Below are 22,929 nucleotides of genomic sequence, written 5' to 3' on the forward strand. Positions count from 1 at the left end.
ATTTTTAACTTCCTTGTTAAGTTTGTCTCTTCTAGAATACAACAAATGAACCTCCAGATGGTAAGGTGACAAGAATACCGGCCAGTCAACACCCAGACAACACTTGAACAAGCCTCCATCACATTCCATGGAGCCCCCACCCCCTCTCTAGGAATACTCTGACAGAGAGCAGGCATCAGGAACCCAGGGCCCCTACGACGCCTCTGCCTCTTCTCCTAACAAAAAGGGTTCCCGAACGCCTGAGAAGGAGCTAGGCAGATAGGTAGACATGAGCAGGGTGTCCAACAGGGCAAAAGGATTGGCCCTATAAATAAAGAGAGGGGGAAATCTGGCGCTCCAAGGAGAGAGAACAAGATAAACTCAAAGGGCTAGCGTTGCCAGAACAAAGAGTTACAGGACTCTTATCACTCTGTCACACTGCGACCATTGCAATATCCCAGAGCCCTCCCAAGCAGCATGCCCTGTCCCTTTCCCATCCACACCGCCTGCCTTGAAATCCTCTTGTGGCACATACAGGCACGCATAGACCTATGTGTAATAAAATTTTCTATTTCACGTTTCCTTGTGGTCTTTGTTGACAGTGGTTCACCATCGCGCACACAGGATATACATTTAAACTGTTAATTTAACAAAGTCACAACAGTCGCAATATTGGTTAAAGTACTTTAATAAGGACAGACGTTGTGATATTTCACGATTCATGCTGTAGTATGCAACTGTTAAAAAAAAAAAAAAAAAGAAAGGACGAGGTATTTAAACTGTTAATTTAACAAAGTCACAACAGTCGCAATATTGGTTAAAGTACTTTAATAAGGACAGACGTTGTGATATTTCACGATTCATGCTGTAGTATGCAACTGTTAAAAAAAAAAAAAAAAAAGGACGAGGGTTCCATAACCGCAATGCCATTATAGGAAACAAAAACATTAAAGCTAACTTATAGTATCATCGGATTCTCGGCCCCCATAAGAATATCCCCATTCGTCTCACAACATCTCTTTCAGCTTCTTAAACTAGGACTTAATAACAAACCAGAATTCCACGTGGTTGCACGTGGGTCGAGACACAGTCTCATCCATCACATCCGGGGCTCAGGGCAGCAAGACCCATTATCCCTAGATACACAAAACGTCCCCCGACGGCGCCTACGGGACGGAGACGCGTGTGGGACACGCACTCTCGCCACGCAAGGACGCGTTCCCGCGGGAGCCCCTGGGAGGGAGTCGTCCCGGTTTCTCCTGCGCGTGTGCGGCTCCGCCCACCTCACCCTCTTCCGTCCGGAACTTCCGGGCCCCACCGCGCTACGGCGGCTGTTCCCGCTCGCTGGCTGGGATTCTGGGTCCCTGAAGGTGGGTGCAAGGGAAGAAGGCGGCCGCGGCGCGGGGACGCAGGGCGGGGCGGGGATGCTGCTCCACTCGGTGGCAGCGTAAAGGTCGGCTGGTGTGAGCGGCGCGGCCTGAGGCGCAGGTGCGAGCCGCGGCCTGGGCAGGGGCCGGGAGGCGACTGTGGCCTTAGGACCCGCTGGTCCAGGGCTGGAAAGGGCCGGCTCGGGCCGTGCTTCGAGTGTTGCTTGGTCAGAAGACGGTGCATTGCGGACAGCCGGGCGCCCGCCTCCGGAGGCTTCGCGACCTGGGGGTGGAGTCCAAGGTGACTGTGAGGCCGGGGCGGGTCTGCAGACCACGCGAGCGAGCGTGGGTGGGCTGCGGGCTGCGTGCACTGTCCAGCTGTGCCGCCGAAGCAAGCCTCCCGGGCGATGTCATTAACCTCTGTGACATTCGGTTTGCTCACCTGTGACGCGAGCGCCTTAAGGACTAGCGAGTTGCCCCCGATCCCCGGAGAAATCAGTGTGGAGTGCATGAGGAGTCTTACTATGTGGTAGTTAGTGGGGTCTCTCGGAGTCTTTTCAGCAGGTGAAGTGTCAGGTCCCCTCCTGCGCTGTGTAGCCTGCTGAGCACCAGGTTTCGTTTACGGTTTACACAAGACCTAGTTTCTAGGGACCGTGAGTGCCATGGGGGATCGTTGGGCTCTGAATGACTGACCCCTTTTCTTTGGAACAAGGTAGTTATTATGAAGCATGAAGGGGAGGCGCCCTATGAATGAAGGACCGCCCCTGGAACCTGAACCCGCTTATAAGCGCTTCAGATCAGAGGCAGAAGAGTCACAGAGAGGAGGAGATTCTGGCTTTGCATGGCCAAGCAGTTATTGATGCTTCTTACCACAGTGAACGAGATATGGGCGACCCTGCTTCCTCCCGGAGTTGTCAAAGACTGGGTGATAATGGAAGGTCCGGATCGACTTTCAGGAGGAGACCTGAGCTAGGCCGAGAGGGGTGAGGGCAAAAGAAATGTTACTTATTGGAGGTCCCGAGGGTGTTTGTTGCCTGGGACGGAGGGATAACCTGTCACAGCTGAAAGGATCTGCCTGTGGTGCTCCCTAAATATTCCCATTCCTTCGTTCTACTCCCACTGTCTCTGTTATCTGACTCTCTCAAGCCTGTTACACCGTCAGGTTTGGTATCTGGAGGTGTATGCTGATGCTCTTCCTAGCAGTTCTTTCTGTTAGTTCCGGAAGCGTTTGTCAGGGTATGTCTGCCTCATGAGAAAGGTTGGGGAGTGAGTGGGGTGTGGCTGGAGGAGAGGAAAAAGGATTTGAGGACATGAGTGATGTGCCAGGCTCACAGACTTTTTTGTATACATCAGGCATCCTGACTTTTGGATAATATTATCCACTCTGCCACCATTAAGTCAAACACGTTTACTTTTGACACCATTTTTGAGAAATGCAGTCAACTTAAGAACAAATAATTTTTAGAAGACCTTGACTTAAACATGCCTATCTTATTTTCCCTAATTCTTTCTGTGGACTAAGTGAGCTCCAGGGACTAATAATACAAGTGTTTCCCACTTACCATCAGAAATCTGTTCTTGATAATCATAAATTCCACAGCACAATAACAGAAGCCTATTTTCCAATGTTTAAAATAGGACAATTAGAGTGAATCACACTTCACTCTAATTGGCTCCAAACTGATTTTTAAAAAATGTAAATGAAACACAGTATATGCCCCCATAAAATTAACAGACTCATGTTATGGTGTAAGAAAGTTAAAACATAGTTTTCTGGTCTGCACACAATTGCTTTTTAAAATTCACGCGGTCTCTTAGTTGCAACAACCTTACTGAGGTCCATCCAGGTGACATTTGTTTTCCTTTCAGAAGTTCTACATGTGGTTGTGAAGTTCTATTGATTGTATTTCAGCATGTGATGTAAGACATTTTTCCCCAGGTAATTTTGTTAAAAACATTGAGTTTGGGGACTTAGACATATCATTTAGCATTTGCTCAGTAATGAACCAACCCAAATTTACTGACTTAAAAAATAAAAAATAGTAAAAAAACATTGGGGGCTTCCCTGGTGGCACAGTGGTTGAGAATCCGCCTGCCAGTGCAGGGGACACGGATTCGAGCCCTGGTCCAGGAAGATCCCACATGCCGTGGAGCAGCTAAGCCCATGCGCCACAACTACTGAGCCTGTGAGCCACAACTACTGAGCCCACGTGTCACAACTACTGAAGCCCGTGCGCCTAGAGCCCGTGCTCCACAACAAAGAGAAGCCACCGCGATGAGAAGCCCGCACACTGCAACGAAGCGTAGCTCCCGCTCACTGCAACTAGAGAAAGCCTGTGCACAGCAACAAAGACCCAATGCGGCCAAAAAAAAAAAAAAAGCGCTCAAAGTTTAGCATTTTGGGTTTTTAAAAATGTTTGTTTTGTTTTTACTTTTTAAAATTTTATTGACGCATAGTTGATTTACAATGTTGTGTTAGTTTCTGCTGTACAGCAAAGTGAATCAGTTATACATATATCCACTCTTTTTTAGATTCTATGCCTGTATAGGTCATTACAGAGTATTGAGTAGAGTTCCCTGTGCTTTCAGTAGGTTCTTATTAGTTATCTCTTTTATATATAGTAGTGTGTATATGTCAATCCCAATCTCCCAATTTATTCCTCCCCCCCTCCTTTTCCCCTTGGTAACCATAAGTCTGTTTTCTACATCTGTGACTCTATTTCTGTATTGTAAATAGATTCATTTGTACCATTTTTAAAGATTCTACAAATAAGCAATATCATATGATGTTTGTCTTTGTCTGACTTCCTGCACTCAGTATGACAATCTCTAGGTCTGTGGTTCAGCATTTTGGGGCTAGGTTTAGTTGGTCAGTTCCTATGTTAGTGTTGTCTGGTTCACAAATGAAGCTGTAGTCATCTGGTGCCCTGGCTGAGGCTATTTGATTTAAGATGACTTCGTTTACTTTTTTGGTGGTTTGTGCTAGCTGTTGGCTAAACCACGTGTCCCTAACAGGCTAGCCCCAGAAGGCAAGCTGTAGTGGAAAAGTGCTTCTCATCTGTGTTTGTATCATATGTCCTTATTTTTTTTTTTAGTATCTTTTTCGGAGTATAATTGCTTTACAATGTTGTGTTAGTTTCTGCTGTATCCTATGTCCTTTTAACCAAAGCAAGTCAAATGGCAGAGTCCACATCAGTTGTAGGGAACTTCACAGGGAAATAAATACGGAGAAGCAGCCATTGTTGAAATAAAGTAACAACCATTATTTAAATAAGCATTTTAAAAAATTTAAATTGATGCCCCTCCATTCACCTTCTCTCCCAGCTGTATTTCCAGAGTCCTCTGTGTGTTTCTAAGAACAGCAGGAAATGATTACATCTCTGGTGAGTTGTTTTTTTTCCTCAACTTGTTTTATATTTTACTATATGAGCTTTATGAGGGTCCTTAAAGTAAAATGGAAAAGCAAAAATAAGTAAGATTCAGCTTCAGGGCAATATACATAAACAAGATAAAGGTGGCATGTGGATATAGGCAGGTAATATGACCTTAGAGTCGTCCAAGGTGAGTGCAATGGCAAAAACACAGATACAACTGTTCTCTGATCAGAATGAACCCTTAGAAGAAAGCATGCTACATTCCCTTGAGACATGAGAACTTGCCTGCACAGAAGTCTGAACAGTGTCTTAATTGGTCACATAGATGATGGAGTGGACAGTGTTTCACTGCCAGTCTGGAAGTAAACACTTCATGCATGCTGCAGTGGTGACACTTACCTAGTGCTGAAGCAGAACTTGCTTAATAAGGTTTTTCTGGAGTTGCTAAAAGAGTGTGGTCCCAGACAGCTTTGGGAAGGCCCTACTTGATGCATGGATAAAACGTGGAATGTCGGGAGGATTGAATTGACTGCAGGTCCTTTAAATAACTCATTTCTCTCAGCTAGTCTATGTATGCAGGTTGTATAGAAGACTGTTCAAGGTTATATTTTCTGGCAAATGTTTCCACTGCTCTTTTGCAGCTTAACCTACTCAGCATGGTCTTAATTCATTTCTTCTCAAGCTCACCAATAGCCTAAATGATAGTTAGGTTCAATGAATATGTTGTAGTCTTTGCCTTACTTGAACCTTCTGCCATATTGAAGCTACTGTCCATGATCTCCTGGAAATTCTTGTCCATTAGCTTCTGTTGTGGCCTCTCTGATGATATATTTCCGGATTCTTCCGTCTTTTTCTTCGGCTCCTGAATGTTGCTCATCCAAGTGTTCAAACCTGGGCCCCATTCTTCACACTCTGCAGTTCTCCTTGACCTGTTTGGCCCTCTGTGATTTGACAGTCCTGTTTCTCTCCAGCTTGGACCTCTTCCCTACCTTTAGACCATAGGTTCAGCTCCTTGTGGAATGCTTTCTTGTAGCTATCCAGAAGGTACCTCACGCTCAGCAAATCCAAATGAAAACCACATTCTTCTTTCTTCCCTTACATATGATACTACTTTCATCCAGCCAGTGACTCAAACCACCAGAATGGGATTTCTCCTGGACCCCTCCCTCCCTCTCAGCTTGAATCTCATCTAAGGTAACGTCCTGCCTCTTCTGTTTGTTCCTGTAATTTCATCTGATGTCTGCATTGTTGCTCACTAACAAATGCAGTAACTTTCTTTTTTACGTTGGAATTGTCGTCCTTGGCAAAACCTGAAGGATGTGTTTGCTGTGATGTGGTTAGATTCCCCTCAAGCTGTGCTACTGGCCAACATGTGTGGTGACAGCCTTAGGAGTCCAGTGGGAGAAAGAATTCAGGAGTTATTCAGACGTATTTTGAACAAGGGTCAAGACAAAGTTACACAAAGTCTAAAAACAAGGGTTACAGATTTTTGTAATTTTTAACTTTCATTTGTATAAATTTGTCAGTGATTCTATCGCTTTTATTATGATATAATTGTGTATTGCCAGTTCAAAAACGACCTTTTTGCAAACCCTGTTAAAGACTATTTAATTCTTCTGCTATCTCAATTACTCACTTAAAAATGAATAGGCAGAAGTGAATGTGTGCATTATTCATAACTATGACTATGGAGCAGAACTCTCCTAATTGTTGGTTAATTTTTTTATTGTGATAAAATGTACATAAGCTAATATTGGCAATTTCACCATTTTTAAGAGTACAATTCAGTACTCGTAGTACATTTAGTTTATTCACACTGTTGTGTAATCATCACCACTAACAATATCCAGATTCATCCTCCCCAAATAAAACTTTACTCGGGACTTCCCTGGTGGCGCAGTGGTTAAGAATCTGCTTGCCAATGCAGGAGACACAGGTTCAATCCCTGGTCCAGGAAGATCCCACATGCCACGGAGCAATTAAGCCCATGCGCCATAACTACTGAAGCCCGCATGCCGCAACTACTGAAGCCTGAGCGCCTTCTCCCGTGCTCTGCAACAAGATAAGCCACTGCAGTGAGAAGCCCGTGTACTGCAGCAGAGAGTAGCCACCACTCACCGCAACTAGAGAAAGCCCGCACGCAGCACTGAAGACCCAACGCAGCCAAAAACAAAAAAAACCAAAAAAACTTTACTCATTAAACCCTAACTCCCTATTCTCCCCTCCCCCAGCCCCTGGCAGCAATCACTCTGATCTCTGTCTCTATGAAGTTGATGACTCTAAGAACCTCATATAAGTGGAATCATGCAGTATCTGTTCTTAAGTGACTGACTTATTTCACCTAGTGTAGTGTCTTCAAGGTTTATCCATATTGTAGCATGTCAAAATTCACTTCCTTATAAAGTATCAATAATATTACCATTATATATATGTCCACGTTTTATTTATCCATTAATCCATCAATGGTTTCATGGGTTACTTCGACCTTTAGGCTCTAAAGGATAATGCTGTTATGACCATGTGTGTACACATATCTTTTCTAGTTCCCGCTTTTACTTTGTTTCTTATACACCCAGAAGTAAAGTTGTAGGATCACATTGTAATTCTGTATTTAATTTTTTCAGGAATCACCATGTTGTCTTCCATGGCGGCTGCACTATTTTACATTCCCACCAGCAGTGCACAAGGTTTCCAGTTTCTTCATATTCTTGCCAACACTTGTTCTTTCCTGTTTTGTTTTGTTTTTTAAATAATAGCCATCCTAATGGGCATAAGATGATATCTCATTGTGCTTTTGATTTGCTTTTCTCTAATGACTAGCGATGTTGAGCATGTTTTTATGTGTGTATGGGCCATTTGTATATCCTCTTCGCACATTTTAAAAATAGACCTTTATTTTTTATAGCAGTTTTAGGTTCCCAGCAAAATTGAGCAGAAGATACAGTGATTTCCAGTATACTCTCTGCCCCCAGACGCTGCCTCCCTGTTATCAGTATCAGGTATTCATTTGTTACAGTTCATGAACCTACACAAACATATCATTATTACCCAAAGTCCTTGGTTTACATTATAATTCACTCTTGGTGCTGTACTTTTTATGGGTTTGGACAGATGTGTAATGACATGTATTCACCATTATAGTCACGCAGCGTGGTTTTATTGCCCTAAGAATCCTCTGTGCCCCTTCTGTTCATCCTTCTGTAATCCATAGCCCTTGGCAACCACTGGTATTTTTACTGTCTGCATAGTTTTGCCTATTATAGAATGTCCTATAGTTAGAATCATGTTATGTAGGTTTTTTAGATTGGCTTCTTTCACTTGTTAACATGCTTTTAAGTTTCCTCTGTGTCTTTTCATGGCTTGATAGCTCACTTATTTTTAGCACTGAATAATATTACATTTCCTGGATGTACCACAGTTTATCCACTCATCTACGAAAGGACATTTTGGTTGCTTCCAAGTTTGGCAATTGATGAATAAAGCTATTACAAACATCCGTGTACTGGTTTTATGTAGACATATGTTTTCAGTTCCTTTGGATAAATACCAGAAGCGCAGTTGCTGGATCATGTGTTAAAAGTGTGTGTTTAATTTTGAAGACAGTACCAAACTGTCTTCTAGAGTGGCTCTACCATTTTGGTACTTTGTTATGGCAGCCCTATCAAATTAATACACTGTACTTCATTCCACTGCTTTTTTATTGGTTACTCTAAGGCTTACAATATGAGTCTTTATCAGAATATTCTAGAGGAGCAGTGCATTACTTCACATAAAATGTAGAGACCTTTGAGTAGTATTATTCCATTTACAACCCCTATCATTTGTACTTTTGTTCTTATACATGTGTATTTACATATTGAGTCTACATACATTATGGGTCTCCTGTATGTTATTATAATTTTTCTTTAAACAATCATATCTGTTTTAAAGGAATTAAGAGGAGAAATATATATATATAATCCTTTATATTTACCCACACATTTACCATTTCCGGTGATCCTGATTCTTTCCTATGGATTCAGGTTAACATCTGGTATCTTTTTCTTTCATCCTGGAGAATGTCCGTTATCATTTTTAGTGCTATCTTCTGTTGATGAATTAGCTTAGTTTTTCTTTATCTGAAAATGTCTTTATTTCATCTCTATTTTTAGCATAGTTTCACTGGATAGAATTACAGCTTGAAGGATGTTTCCATTCAGCATATTAAAGACGTTTCCCACGGTTTCTGATGAGAAGTCATCTATCATTTATGTGCAGATGTACCTGAATGTGATCTTTTCCTTTGGCTGCTTTTGAGATCTTCTCTTTACCTTTGGATACTGGCAGTGTGACTGGTGTGCCTAGAGTAGTTTTCTTTTCTTTTTTTATAAATTTATTTATTTATTTATTTTTGGCGGCGTAGGGTCTTTGTTGCTGTGTGTGGGCTTTCTCTAGTTGCGGCGAGCGGGGGCTGCTCTTTGTTGTGCGTGGGCTTCTCATTGCAGTGGCTTCTCTTGTTGCGGAGCATGGGCTCTAGGCGTGTGGGCTTCCGTAGTTGTGGCACACGGACTCAGTAGTTGTGCGCACGGGCTTAGTTGCTCTGTGGCATGTGGGATCTTCCTGGACCAGGGCTCGAACCCGTGTCCCCTCCGTTGGCAGGCAGATTCTTAACCACTGCGCCACCAGGGAAGTCCCTAGAGTAGTTTTCTTTGAATCTAAGCTGATCATGGGTCATTGAGCTGCTTCAATCTGTAAATTCGTGTCTTTCACAAAATTTGGGAAGGTTTTAGCCACTGTTTCTAAAAATACATATTATGTTCCATTCTTCCTCTCTCCTTTCTGTCTGGTGCTACAATTACATATATGTTAGACTGTTTTCTAAATTGTTTCTTAGCCTCTTTTCATTTTTCTTCATTTCTTTCTGTCTTAAAAAGATAAAAAAATATCTACTGATCTATCTTTTTTTTTTTTTTTTTTTTTTTTTACTGATCTATCTTTAAGTTCATTGGCTTTCTTTTGCTGTTTCCAATCCTATGTTCAGCTCATCAGAAAGTTTTTCATTTTTGTTACTGTAGTATGTCGCTCTGCAATTTCCATTTAATTGTTTTTCTAGTTTGTTTTTCTGTACTGATATTGCCCCCCCCCGCCGCCCCGCCAATACCTTATTTTTTATCTTCCTTTAAGTACTTTAATGTATTTATGGATGGGTTAACAATGTTTCTACTACGTGCAGCATCTGGGATACCTTGGGATTAGTTTCTAGTGATTGTTTTTTGTCGTTTTTTGTTTTTCTTCTTGAGTATGAATCACATTTTCCTCTTACTTTACATGTGTTGAGATTCTGAATTATGTACTAAACATTGTAAATCATATGTTGCAAGAGTTTTTGGATCCTGTTATATTTCTCTGAAGAGTGATTTTGTTCTACAAGGCAGTTCACTTGGCTGGATTCAAATTCTAAACTTCATTTCTTATAGTGACCAGCAGCTGACTCTTCATTCATTTCCTTCAGCTTTGAGAGGCTGCTTTCTTGTTGGGCCCTCTGAGGTCTTCCACATATGTGTGGTTTAGCAGTCAGCCAACAACTGTGGTTGGTTTTGTGTGGAAATTTGGTACATTATATTCTTTTGCTGCTTCTCTCCCAGGGCTACCCCCCCGCCCCCCACTGAGTTTTCCAGTTTTGTTGGCAGCCCTGAACTTTGCCCTCTGACACCTAAGCCAGTAAAGCTTCAGCTTTCAGTTTCTTGATCTATTTGCAGATTGAAGATTGCCCTCTGGTAAAATGCCATAAACTTGCAAAGTAGTTTGTCCTTTAATGGATTATTCAAATCTAGTTTCTGCCTACTTTTAGTTGTTCTTCAGTGCCTTTAGGTGATTGTGTTATAAATTTTGTCCAGCTTTTATAATAGTTTCCTGCACATTGTTAGTCTGGTCAAGCTACTTTGCCATTAACATACAAGCCATGCTACATGTATGATGTTTATATTTTTAAATCTATCTTCACTAGTTTATCTGGCCTGTCTTTATCATAGGGTCATTTTCTCTCCACTGGACTATATTGTTCAGCTCTCTTAAGTCTCCCAATCTTATTACTATCCCAACTCAGTTCTTTCTTCCATGGGAATAATTCATCCAAGATGAGGGTCAGTAAATTATGGCATACAGGTCAGATGTGGCTACTACCTATTTTTGTGTGACCTATGAGCTCATTGTTTGGCTTATTACACCTTTTTTAAGCAGTTACTGTAAGGTTTGTGCTATTCATCTTTAATTTATCATAGTCTCTTTTAAAATAAGATACAATTTATATAAGAACCTTAAAACAGTATACTTCAAAAGTGTTCTCCTCCCAGCTTCTGTGATATCGTTGGCACACCTTTTACTCCCACATGTATTCTTTTGCTTTGACTGCGTTGGGTCTTCGTTGCTGCACACCGGCTTTCTCTAGTTGCAGTGAGCGGGTTCTGCTCTTCGTTGTGGTGCACTGGCTTCTCATTACAGTGGCTTCTCTTGTTGCAGAGCCTGGGCTCTAGGCGCGCGGGCTTCAGTAGTTGCAGCACACGGGCTCAGTAGTTGCAGCACGCAGGCCCTAGGGCATGCGGGCTTCAGTAGTTGTGGCCCACGGCCTTAGTAGTTGTGGCTTGCGGGCTCTAGAGCACAGGCTCAGTAGTTGTGGTGCATGGGCTTAGCTGTTCCATGGCATGTGGGATCTTCCTGGACCAGGAATCGAACCCATGTCCCCTGACTGGCAGGCAGATTTTTAAGTACTGCGCCACTAGGGAAGTCCCCCACATGCATTCTTATTTTGCTTCATATGGTCAATTACCTTTAAAGGAGTTTGAACATAAAACCAATATAATATTATATTATATCATATCATATTATATTACATATTACATATATATCATATCACAACATTACAGTATAATTACAGTATAATTATTACAATATAATTACAATGTAATTATGTTACAACAAATATTACATATTACAGTATATATTATATATTTATTAATATATTTACCATTTCGAGTGCTCTTTATTCCTTTATATATACCCAGATTTCTATCTGATACCATTTTTCTTCGGATTTTAGGCAATTTGATTATAGTGGTCCTTGTTATAGTTAGTTACCTGATGTTTCTTGCTTGTACAAACTTTGGTGGTCCCCAGAGTGCCCTCATGCCCTTTACCAGGTGCAACTTTGGGAGTCCCCATGATCACCCTCAGATTCAGTAATTCACTAGCAGGACTCAGCAGAACTCAGAAAAGCCGTTGTGGGCTTCCCTGGTGGTGCAGTGGGTAAGAGTCCACCTGCCAATGCAGGGAACACGGGTTCGAGCCCTGGCCCGGGAAGATCCCACATGCCGCCGAGCAACTAAGCCCACGAGCCACAACTACTGAAGCCTGTGCTCCACAACAAGAGAAGCCACTGCAATGAGAAGCCCGTGCACTGCAACAAAGAGTAGCCCCCGCTCTCAGCAACTAGAGAAAACCCCCGTGCAGCAGCGAAGACCCAGTGCAGCCAAAAATTAAATAAATGAGTAAATAAATTAAAAAAAAAAAGCTGTTATACTCATGTTTATGGTTTTGTACAGTGATGCAGAATAAAATGCAGATTAAATGCAGATTAAAATCAGTTAAGGGATCAGGCACATAAAGCAGGGTCCAGGAGTCTTCATGTGCAAGGTTCCAAAAACCTGCCAGTGGAGCCATGTGGACAGTGCCTTTTTCTCCCAGCAGCAAGATTTGACGGTGTGCATGGAATGTTGAGAAGTAGGGAAGCTTACTTGAGCCTTGATATCCAGCTTGTATTGGGGCTCTGTCATGTAGACATGGTTGACCATCTGTGTGGCTGACCTTAATCTCTAGTCCCTCCATAGATTGAGCTCATAAAATGTGCTGATAACAAGGCCTCCCACCATTAATCACATTTTTAGCATAGGATATCTGTGTGACCCAAAGCTATCAAGTTAAACAAAGATATTTGTATCAGTCAAGACACTTCAGGGCTTATATGTAAAACCTGAAACCATAAAACTCCTAACAGAAAAAAGCTTCTACATTAGACTTGGCAATATTTTTTTGGATATGGCACCAGATGCACAAGAAAGAAAAGCAAAAATAAACAAGTAGGACTACATCATACTAAAAAGCTTTTGTACAGCAAATACTCGACCAAATGAGAAGGGAACCCGTGGGATGAGAAAAATTTGCAAGTCATATGTGATAAGAGGTTAATATCCAAAATATAAGGAATTTATTACAACTCATAGGAAAAAATAAATAACCAAGTCAAAAATGGGCAAAGGACCTGAATAAACATTTTTCCAAAGGAAACATACAGATAGCCAACATGTACATGAAAAGGTGCTCAATGTCACTAATCATTGGGAAAATGCAAATCAAAACCACAATGAGCTATCACCTCACCCCTGTTTAATGCTAGTATCAAAAAGACAAGAGATCACAAGTGTTGGTGAGGATGTAGTTAAAAGGAAACCTTTTACGCTAGGGTGGGAATTTACACAGCCATTTTAGAAGACAGTATGAGATTTTCTCAAAACTTAAAAATAGGGACTTCCCTAGTAGTCCAGTGGCTCATACTCTGTGCTCTCAATGCAGGGGGCCCAGGTTCAATCCCTGGTCAGGGAACTGGATCCCACATGCCACAACTAAAGATCCCGCGTGCCACAGTGAAGATCCCGCACACGGCAACGAAGATCCTGCGTGCTGCAGCTAAGACCCAGCACAGCCAAATAGGTGCTAGATAGATAGATAGGAAGAAAGAAACAATAAGAAACCTTAAAAATAGAGCTACTGTGTGATCCAGGAAATCTGCTTTTGGGAATATTTCTGACGGAGATGAAATCAGTATCTCAAAGAAATATCTTAACACCCATGTTCCTTGCAGTGTTACAACAGCCAAGATACAGAAATAACCTAAGTGTCAGTCATCAGATGAATGGATAAAGCAAATGTGGTATATATATCTAGGGGAATGTTATTTATCCATTAAAAAGAAAGATATTCTGCCATTTGCAACAACATAGATGAACCTGAGGGCATTATGCCAAGTGAAATAAGCCAAACAGTCAAAGGCTACTTTATGGTATCACTTAACTGTGGAAGGAAAAATAAAAAAAGTTGAGTTCATGAAAACAGTAGAATGGTGGTTGTCGGGATGGGGGAAATGGTAAAGGTTGGTGAAAGGGTACAAACTTCTAATTATAAGATGAATAAATTATGAGGAACTAATGTACAGTATGGTGACTATAAGACCATAGTTTATAATGCTTTATTGTTTAGTTGCAATTTGCCATGAGAATTGATCTTAAGTGTTCTCACACATACACACACAGAGGGTAACTGTGAGGTGATGGGTGTGTTAAGTAACTTGATTGTAGTAATCAGGTCATAATGCATACATTTATCAAATCAGCAGGTTATACACTTTAAATATATATAATTTTTTTGTCAATTATACTTCAGTAAAAATGGAATAATGTAAGATTAGGTATAAAATTAAAAACGAATAAAATAAAAAATAAATATGCCTTCCTCAGTGGCTAGGCTGCTTTTTTTGATATGCTTCTTGTCGATAGTCTCAAGCAGCCTCTTTAAATCTTAAACTGTCAGTACTTTTTAGTTCAGTTTGGTTGGTTTTTGACAGTACAACCCTAAAAAAATGTAGTTGGATTTATATCTTTGATTTCAGCCAGTTTTGAGCTTTTTGAGACATACCTTTCTATCTTTTTTTTTTTTTTTTGGTATTCGTATATCTATATATTTTTTAGACTGTAAGTTTTTGTTTTTTTTTAAGTATTTCATCCTTAGTCTGTGCCATTTTGTGCAACAGAAGGGATTTATTGTGGGCCAGCTCAAGCCATTCTTAAGTTTTAACAGTGACTATCATAGTTATATTCTTCATTTGTTACTTGCCATACAGTTCAGTATAATTACTTTTGATTCCTAAAGTATTTCTCATTGTATTTTTTTCTGTAAGAACTGAAAGAGGCAACTTTTTCTGCCTTAACACAGTAAAAGCTAAAGAAATGTTTTGAGAGTTTTCCTACTCTACAAGACCCCAAATTTCTAGCTTCTGCTTATTTTCTTTCATCCTTCCTTGCAATCTGTTTTTTTTCCCTCCCCTTAGCTCATCATTTTCCTATATTGCTTTATCAGAAGCGGTGACTAGTAGTTGAGATTTACTATTAACATTTTGATTTCCTGCCTCTTTTTCTAAGATTTTAAGTCCATGAGGTAAACATTATTTGATTTAAGAAGTATGACTCATGTGGCTTAAGTAACAGTAAGTATATAACTACCAGTTATCTTAAGTAACACCATGGTCCAGTATAACACCATCCTCACAAATCTGTTTATGTGAGTTCCAGTGCAAGGGGATATATACATCCTTTTACAGAGAAAGGCACTGCAAGGAGTGCTATGAACTGAATTATATTCCCCCCAAATATATATGCTGTAGCCTTAACTCCCAATGCATTTAATCAAGTTTGAACGAGGTCGTAGGGTGGGGCCGTTACTCCAATAAAATTGGTGGCCCTATAAGAAAAGGAAGAGAGAGATCTTTTCCTTCCTTCTCTCTCCCTCCCTGCCATATATGGACTCAGCAGAAACGCAGCCATCTGCAAGTTAGGAATGGAGCCCTTACTAGGAAATGAATTGGCTGGCACCTTGATCTTAGACTTCCCTGCCTCTAGAATTGTAAGAAAAGAGTTTTCTGTTGTTTAAGCCACCCAGTCTATGGCACTGAATTTAGCTGGACAGAAATATAACCTACCACATGTTTATTCTTAATTTTCCACATGAACTTTTAAATCAGCTTGCCATGATGTGTACTACTCATTCCCATCCGTGAACATGGTATGTCTTTTCATTTGTTTAGTTCTTTTTTGTATCCTTCAGGGTTCCCCCCCCCTCATAAATTTTGTACATTATTTTGTTAAATGATTGCTAGGTGTTTTGTCTTCTTGTTATTGTGGTTGTGTGAGTATCCTCATGTATATGAAGGTTTATATAAAAGCCTTATGTTAGTTATATAAGCTACTAGTTTATTAAATCTTCCTATGTGGAGTACTTGGATGTATTTGGATGTCATGTGATTCTCTTCAGTTTTCCAAGTATGAATTATATGGAAACATCATCATTTTCAGTGCTGTTTTTCTCTCTTTAATTTTGTTGACTGACACTACTAGTACAGTGTTAATAACTATGGTGATAAAGCATCCTTGCTCTGCATGTTTCCCCATAAGTGTGATGCTGGCTTTCACTTGTGGCTAAGACATACACATCATGTTAAGGAAAAATCCTGTGAATCCTCTTTTAAGTTTTTTTATTACAAATGAGAGGGTATTTTTATAGATGTCTACTTAGCATGTGTGTGGATGATCTAGAATTTTCTCCACCGAACTACAAATGTGATGAATTGTATTAATAGATTTCTTAATATTGAGGCTTTCTCTATTCCTAGAATAATTAAAAATTTCTTCTCCATTGTCACGGTCTGTTTTTCTTTCTGTCAGTAAATATCAGTGTTTCTTACAACACTATAGTTGTTCATTTTCTCCTTTCAATCTCTTAGGTTCTCTCTGAGCAATTTTATTCACTCTGATGGCTTCAGCTACCACTAAAAATATTGCTGTTTCCTAAATCCTTTTCTTCATCTTGTATCTCTCTCCTGAGCTCAAGAGCATATATCCATTTGCCAGTTGCACATCTTCACATATTTGACCACAGAAATTTCAGACTTCAAACATGCTATGTCCAAGATCTGTGTCTGTTCTGCAAATCCTATTCTTTGTCCTTATTCCAATATCAGTTTATAGCGCTAGTGCCTACCAGCTTGTCATGCAGACAGCCTGGTAGTAAAGCTTTCCCTTCACCTTCTCAGAGCAAATGAGTACCAAATTCTTTTTCTTTTTCTTTTTTTCTGTTTTGGAATTAGTCCCCTGTTCTGTATTCATCTTCCTCTGTTACCTCTGTTACCTAGTATAGTTGGTCATTTCTCCCTCTGTTTTTTTCTCCTCTGATTCTCCCTTAAGCCCTTCTCCATTCTCCTGCTGGACGATGACTGGTAAAGGGCACATCTGGTTATGTAGCTTACCTCTCATTATCAGCCCCTCATTATTCACTCCCTGTTGTTTAGGAAGTGGGTCATGTTCACTCTCGGGTAGACATAAGCCATTCCTTAGGTAATAAGAAGAAAATTCTAGGATGCATGTGTACATACTTTTTTAAAAAAATGGTGAGAACGTAAGGTTTTTTATTGATGGAGTTAGGTCATATATTTAAATGCAGGGTAACTTTATAATCAGTTCCTTGAATACCTTTACTGTCTTTATCTCTTATCTCAGCCCCGGAGCACCCACCTGGATGTGGTGCTGCTTGTACTTCTATTAAAGTGACATCTGTTCTTTATGCCCTCTCAGCTTGACTTCTGCTCTTGCCTCATATTCATGAGAACATGTGGTTCACACTGAGCAGCTGACATGTTTAGCTCTTCAGTGAAGTGCAACTGACAGTACAAAGTACAACTATTCTTTTTCTCCCTTGATACCCCCGGCTACCTTAAACATGTGGGTAACCTGGTTCATCTAACACATTATTCCAGGTAAGTATTTGTACTTATGTCTCCATACTAGCTCATATGTTCCTTGTATCTTTGGCAATGAGGACCATTCCAGATTTATAAGGGAAACTATGATAGCACTTTGAAGAACTACTAAATTAACACAGACGTAGGGTACTTCTACTATGATTTCTCCTTATCCCACAATGTAGAGTACAAAGCATGGTATGGTATATCCTGTGTAAGATAAAACACACACATAAGAATTAATTCCTAGACTTCCTGTTCTTTTGACCCAAGCTGATGCCTTGAATTGAAGAAAAATGTACCATTACAGGGGTTGGTGTCATTTGAGGATGTGGCTGTGAACTTCACCTGGGAGGAGTGGCAGGACCTGGATGCTGCTCAGAGGACCCTATACAGGGATGTCATGCTGGAGAACTACAGTAGCCTGGTGTCACTGGGTGAGCAAAACTCCCCTAGTAACTGCCAAGTGCAAGCACTTTTTTCTTCATTGGTAAATGTACAGTTGTTTGTGAAATGAAATGCTACTTAGGTTTAAGATTCCGGGCCAGGAAGAACGTGTGTTCTCCCCTCCAGTCAGAGGTTCAGATTGGCCCTTCATTGCACGACTCTTGAAGCTGTGCTGTTGGCATTCTTCAAGAGCCCATGAAACTTAAACAGTTTGGCAAAAGTCCTACATTGTTTCTCATCAACAGGGCATTGCATTACCAAACCTGAGGTGATCATCAAGTTGGAGCAAGGAGCAGCACCGTGGACTGTAAAAGAAACCCCAGACCAGGGTTCCCCAGGTCAGTCAGTGCATACTGAGCAGGGAGGCTGGGAAGAGGAGAGCCCAGCAGATGTTGGCCATGCTGAGCTATTTTTCACCAGTGATTTTCTCCAAGTTCATACCTTGGGACAGACTTTAGTCTGCATGTATCAGACTCATGCATTATTCAGTCTCCAAATATGGCTCTCACATGTAAACCTCCCCCTTTTTGTTAATTGCTGAATATTTTCTTAGACTTACCAAAAACCGGTGTCCACCTGCCTCCTCTTGGAATTTTTTCTTGGTTAGTCACTGTTCCTAGATTCTCAGTAGGCCGCCTTTTTTGGTTTTTAAAACAATATTTATTTATTTATTTATTTTTTCGTTGCGTCGGATCTTAGTTGCACCACGTGGGATCTTCGATTTGTTGTGGTGCACGGGCTTCTCTCTAGGTGAGGCGCACAGGCTTAGTTGCCCCACAGCATGTGGGATCTTAGTTCCCCGACCAGGGATTGAACCGGCATCCCCTGCATTGCAAGAAGGATTCTTAACCACTGGACCACCAGGGAAGTCCCAGTAGGCCTCCTTTTTGTTCATTCTCAGAGACTGTTTTCTTCTGGGCATTTAGTCATACATTCATTTATTCTTTCAACATGTTAATTGGAAAGTTTTACACACTGGTAAATTTTGTAAATGTGTGGATAACAGCAGTAATCAAAGAAATGTCCTTTTTAAAATTAATTAATTTATTTTTATTTCTGGCAGCATTGGGTCTTTGTTGCTGCACGCGGGCTTTCTCTAGTTGTGAGCAGGGGCTACTTTTCGTTGTGGTGCACGGGCTTCTCATTGCTATGGCTTCTCTTGTTGCGGAGCACAGGCTCTAGGCACGCAGGCTTCAGTAGTTGTGGCTCACAGGCTCTAGAGTACGGGCTCAGTAACTGTGGCACGTGGGCTTAGTTGCTCTGCGGCATGTGGGATCTTCCTGGACCAGGGATTGAACCCATGTCCCCTGCATTGGCAGGCAGATTCTTAACCACTGTGCCACCAGGGAAGTCCCAAAATGTCCTTTTTATATAGAGCTTATATTTTGTTGAAAGAGAAAAATGAAACAAATATACATGCTTAGTAGTGAAATCAGAGCCACAAAAGTGTTAAACAAGGATGAGAGAGAGGAAAATTTGAGTATAGTGTTTCCAGAAGGGTGTTAAGAAGGCACATTTAGGGGAGATTAAGTGTTTATGTTAGTAGAGCTTACGTTTGAGATGAATGTATTCCATTTTGACGTGGAACATATGCATGCATGTAAAATCTGGAGTAGAAGATGGACATCACTGCTGGAGATGCAAATTAGGAAATCATTAACTCAAGACTGGTAGGAGTAGAGGAGGTGACCTACAGACCTATGAAGACCATGAGAGAAGTGGTCTAGGTACAGGTCTCATGAATCACTACACCAGAAACCATGAGGCTGAGAAGGACCCAGAAAACTGTTCACCATGGAAAGAGGTGGCCTGTGACATGGGAGGATAAACTAGAGACTGTGGGTCCAAGGCCAGTGAAACCAAGAATTTCTACTTTGGGAGTGGAGTTTGAAATTAACATTTTTAGCTTTCTCTTGTGAAGATCATTGTTTCAAAAAAAAAAAAAAAAGAATTAGAAGTATACATGGGACTCCAGTTTCAATACAACTAAGGGACAGATGAAACTGTAAAGTACAGTAAAGTTAATATCTTCAGAAGCAGTGAATTATCAAGTAGAGTCACTCGCACCATGAAGTGAGGTGAAAATGCCTAGGCTGTTGGTCTCACAAGCACCCAGAAAAAGCTTTTCGAAGATGGTGGGCACAGGCTGGGTTGCAGAACGCAAATCCTTCAGACCAGCAGGGAGGAGTTGCACAAAGTGATGAATTAGAGTTTCGTGAACTTGTTAGGGTTCTGAGAAGCCAACGGTATAGTGTTAAGTTAGGAATTTGCAGAAAGCTCCCTTGTCTAGCATGGAAAAAAAGATTAAGCCTTTGAAAAACCCACAGGTACCTATAGCTGTTCCCCAGGGAGAAGTAAAAATTAAACAAACATAGGTGTAAAGTTCTAGTCTCTAAGCAGTATTCTTGTTTAGGTGACAGACAAGTGGCCCTCTCCCATATCCTGTAAGTAGCTTATCCAGGAAAATCATGCCAACTTCAAAGCTGAGCGATCAGAAAAGGGCTAGCACAAGTTACCCACAATTATAAGAAGAAAGGTAGAGATAACGAATGGAAAACCAATGGTAGATGAAAAGCTGTCAGCTGAAATCTACATTTAGACAGTAAGTAAATATTTTGACCTAATACTTCCTCATTGAAAAGAATTTAAAAGAAAAGAAAAAAACTTAAGCAACACCAAACAAAAACAAAAAACCCAATGATTTGACATTAGAAAACCTATCAATGAAGTTTCTTACATTAATTCATTAGGGAGAAAAATCACATACTTATAAAATCAGTACCCATTATTGATTTTTAAAAATATTTATTTATTTATTTTTGGCTGCGTTGGGTCTTTGTTGCTGAGCGCGGGCTTTCTCTAGTTGTGGCGAGCAGGGGCTACTCATCGTTGTGGTGTGTGGGCTTCTCATTGTGGTGGCTTCTCTTTGTTGTAGAGCACGGGCTTTAGGCATGTGGGCTTCGTAGCTGTGGCACGCAGGCTCGGTAGTTGTGGCTCACAGGCTCTAGAACACAGGCTCAGTAGTTGGGGTGCACAGCATGTGGGATCTTAGTTGCTCTGGGGCACATGGGATCTTCCAGGACCAGGGCTTGAACCCTGTGGCTCACAGGCTCTAGAACACAGGCTCAGTAGTTGGGGTGCACAGCATGTGGGATCTTCCAGGACCAGGGCTTGAACCCCGTATCGCCTGCATCGGCAGGCTTATTCTTAACCATTGCACCACCAGGGAAGTCCCCTGTTATTGATTTTTTTAAAGAATCATATCCTGCTAGGATGAAAAGAAACTTCTTTACCTTTACAAACCATTCCATAGGAAATATTTATATGTGATTCAAAGGTGTGACCTGTAATTATTTTTATCTCCTTTTAGATGTCCAGATTGTGGATGACCTGATTGAGACCAGCCAGGAAAATCACGGTAGGCGTTTGTGGCAAGTTGTAATCACCAGCAACGAAACATCAACTAAGGGGACAACTGACTTAAGAAAAACATTTAATTTGAGCCCAATTCCTATTTCAAAACTGATGATAAATGATGGTAACTATTCAGAAATGAAGCCAGAAATGTTGAATATGTGTAAGAACACGTTTCTCCCTAGTGAGCCTGATGAGATGCATGCTGGAGAGAAACTGGAGGATAGTACTAGAACTGGGAAATCCCTCAGACATGCTGAGTACCCTAGGCATCAGAAGAAGAATCAAACTCTGCAGCAACCTTTTGAATGTAACAGACAAGGGAGAGACTTCATCAAGGAAGCAATATTCTTTACACATAGGAGGGTTCGTATGGGTGAGATGGCTTACAAATATAAGAAATATTGGAAGGCCTGTGGTAAGTCAGCTCTCATTGCCCAAGAGAGAACTCACATAGGGGAGAATCACCATAGATGTAACAAATGGGGGAATACCTTTTGTAAGAAACCAACACAGTTGAATCTTCACAGAGCTCATCTCCAGGAGCAACAGCATAAATGTAATCAAAGTGGGAATAATTTCTGCCAGAAATTACATCCCACTCAGCTTCAGAGAATTCAGTTAGGAGAGAAAACGTTTGAATGTGATGTATGCGGTAAAACTTTCTATAAAAAGTCTAATCTCACGAAACATCAGAAAATACACACAGGAGAGAAACCCTGTGCACGTGATGAATGTGAGAAATCCTTCTGCCATAAATCAGACCATACTGTTCATCAGAGAATCCACACTGGGGGAAAGCCCTATGAATGTAGTGAATTTGGGAAATCCTTAAGCCAGAAGTCATCCCTCACTGTTCATCAAAGGATTCACAATAGGGAGACACCTCATGAATGCAGTGATTGTGGTAAAACCTTCCATAAGAAGTCAGTACTCACTGCACATCAGAGAACTCACACAGGAGAGAGACCTTATGCATGTAAAGAATGTGGGAAATCCTTTGGCCACCGGCCAGCGCTCACTGTACATCAGAGAACTCACACAAGAGACAAACCTTATAAGTGTAATGAATGTGGGAAATCCTTCTGTGTGAAGCCAAAACTCACTGTACATCTGAGACTTCACACAGGTGAGAAACCCTATGAATGTAAAGAATGTGGTAAAACTTTCTACCAGAAGTCAAAACTCACTGTACACCAGAGAACTCACACAGGTGAGAAACCTTATAAATGTGACGAATGTCAGAAAACCTTTTGTGAAAAGTCAGCCCTCAATAGACATCAGAGAACACACACAGGAGAGAAGCCCTATGGATGTAAAGAATGTAGGAAAACTTTCTTCCAGAAGTCAGCCCTCACTGTACATCAAAGAACTCACACAGGAGAGAAGCCCTATGAGTGTAATGAATGTGGAAAAACCTTTTGCCAGAAATCACACCTCAGCAAACATCAGAGGACTCACACAGAGGAGAAATCATGTATGGCAGAGACTGGCTGTATGTACACCCAAAGTCACTTTCTTTTTCTTTGGGGCACGCAGTTAGCCTGCATTTCTCAGCCTTCCTTTACTGTGGGTGGGACCATATAACTGAGCTGTGGCCAGGAGAATTTGAACACAAGCAATAAACATTAATTCCAGGCCAGGCCAGAAGAAAAAAAAACAAACAAAAACCTTCCATGCATTCCTGCTGACTTTTTATGCCCTGTGGTTCTGAAGCACAAATCTACTCCCCACATCCCCACCCCAGTTT

The 22,929-nt window shown here is 41.1% G+C and overlaps 1 protein-coding gene across 1 annotated transcript; it reads left to right on the forward strand.

The window, feature by feature from the left end:
- Nucleotides 1–1,288: 1,288 nt before the first annotated feature.
- On the forward strand, nt 1,289–21,154 carry LOC102993722 (uncharacterized). Its single transcript, XM_055081441.1, has 10 exons — nt 1,289–1,349; nt 2,059–2,329; nt 4,671–4,729; nt 5,842–5,914; nt 7,345–7,407; nt 7,626–7,719; nt 17,629–17,755; nt 18,011–18,103; nt 18,829–18,865; nt 21,136–21,154. Exons 2-10 carry the CDS (start codon nt 2,097–2,099, stop codon nt 21,152–21,154), a joined length of 798 nt encoding a protein of 265 aa, XP_054937416.1. The 5' UTR covers nt 1,289–1,349; nt 2,059–2,096.
- The last annotated feature ends 1,775 nt before the right edge of the window (nt 21,155–22,929 follow it).

The sequence above is a fragment of the Physeter macrocephalus genome, chromosome 20, assembly GCF_002837175.3.
Source record: "Physeter macrocephalus isolate SW-GA chromosome 20, ASM283717v5, whole genome shotgun sequence".
Classification (NCBI taxonomy): Eukaryota; Metazoa; Chordata; class Mammalia; order Artiodactyla; family Physeteridae; genus Physeter; species Physeter macrocephalus.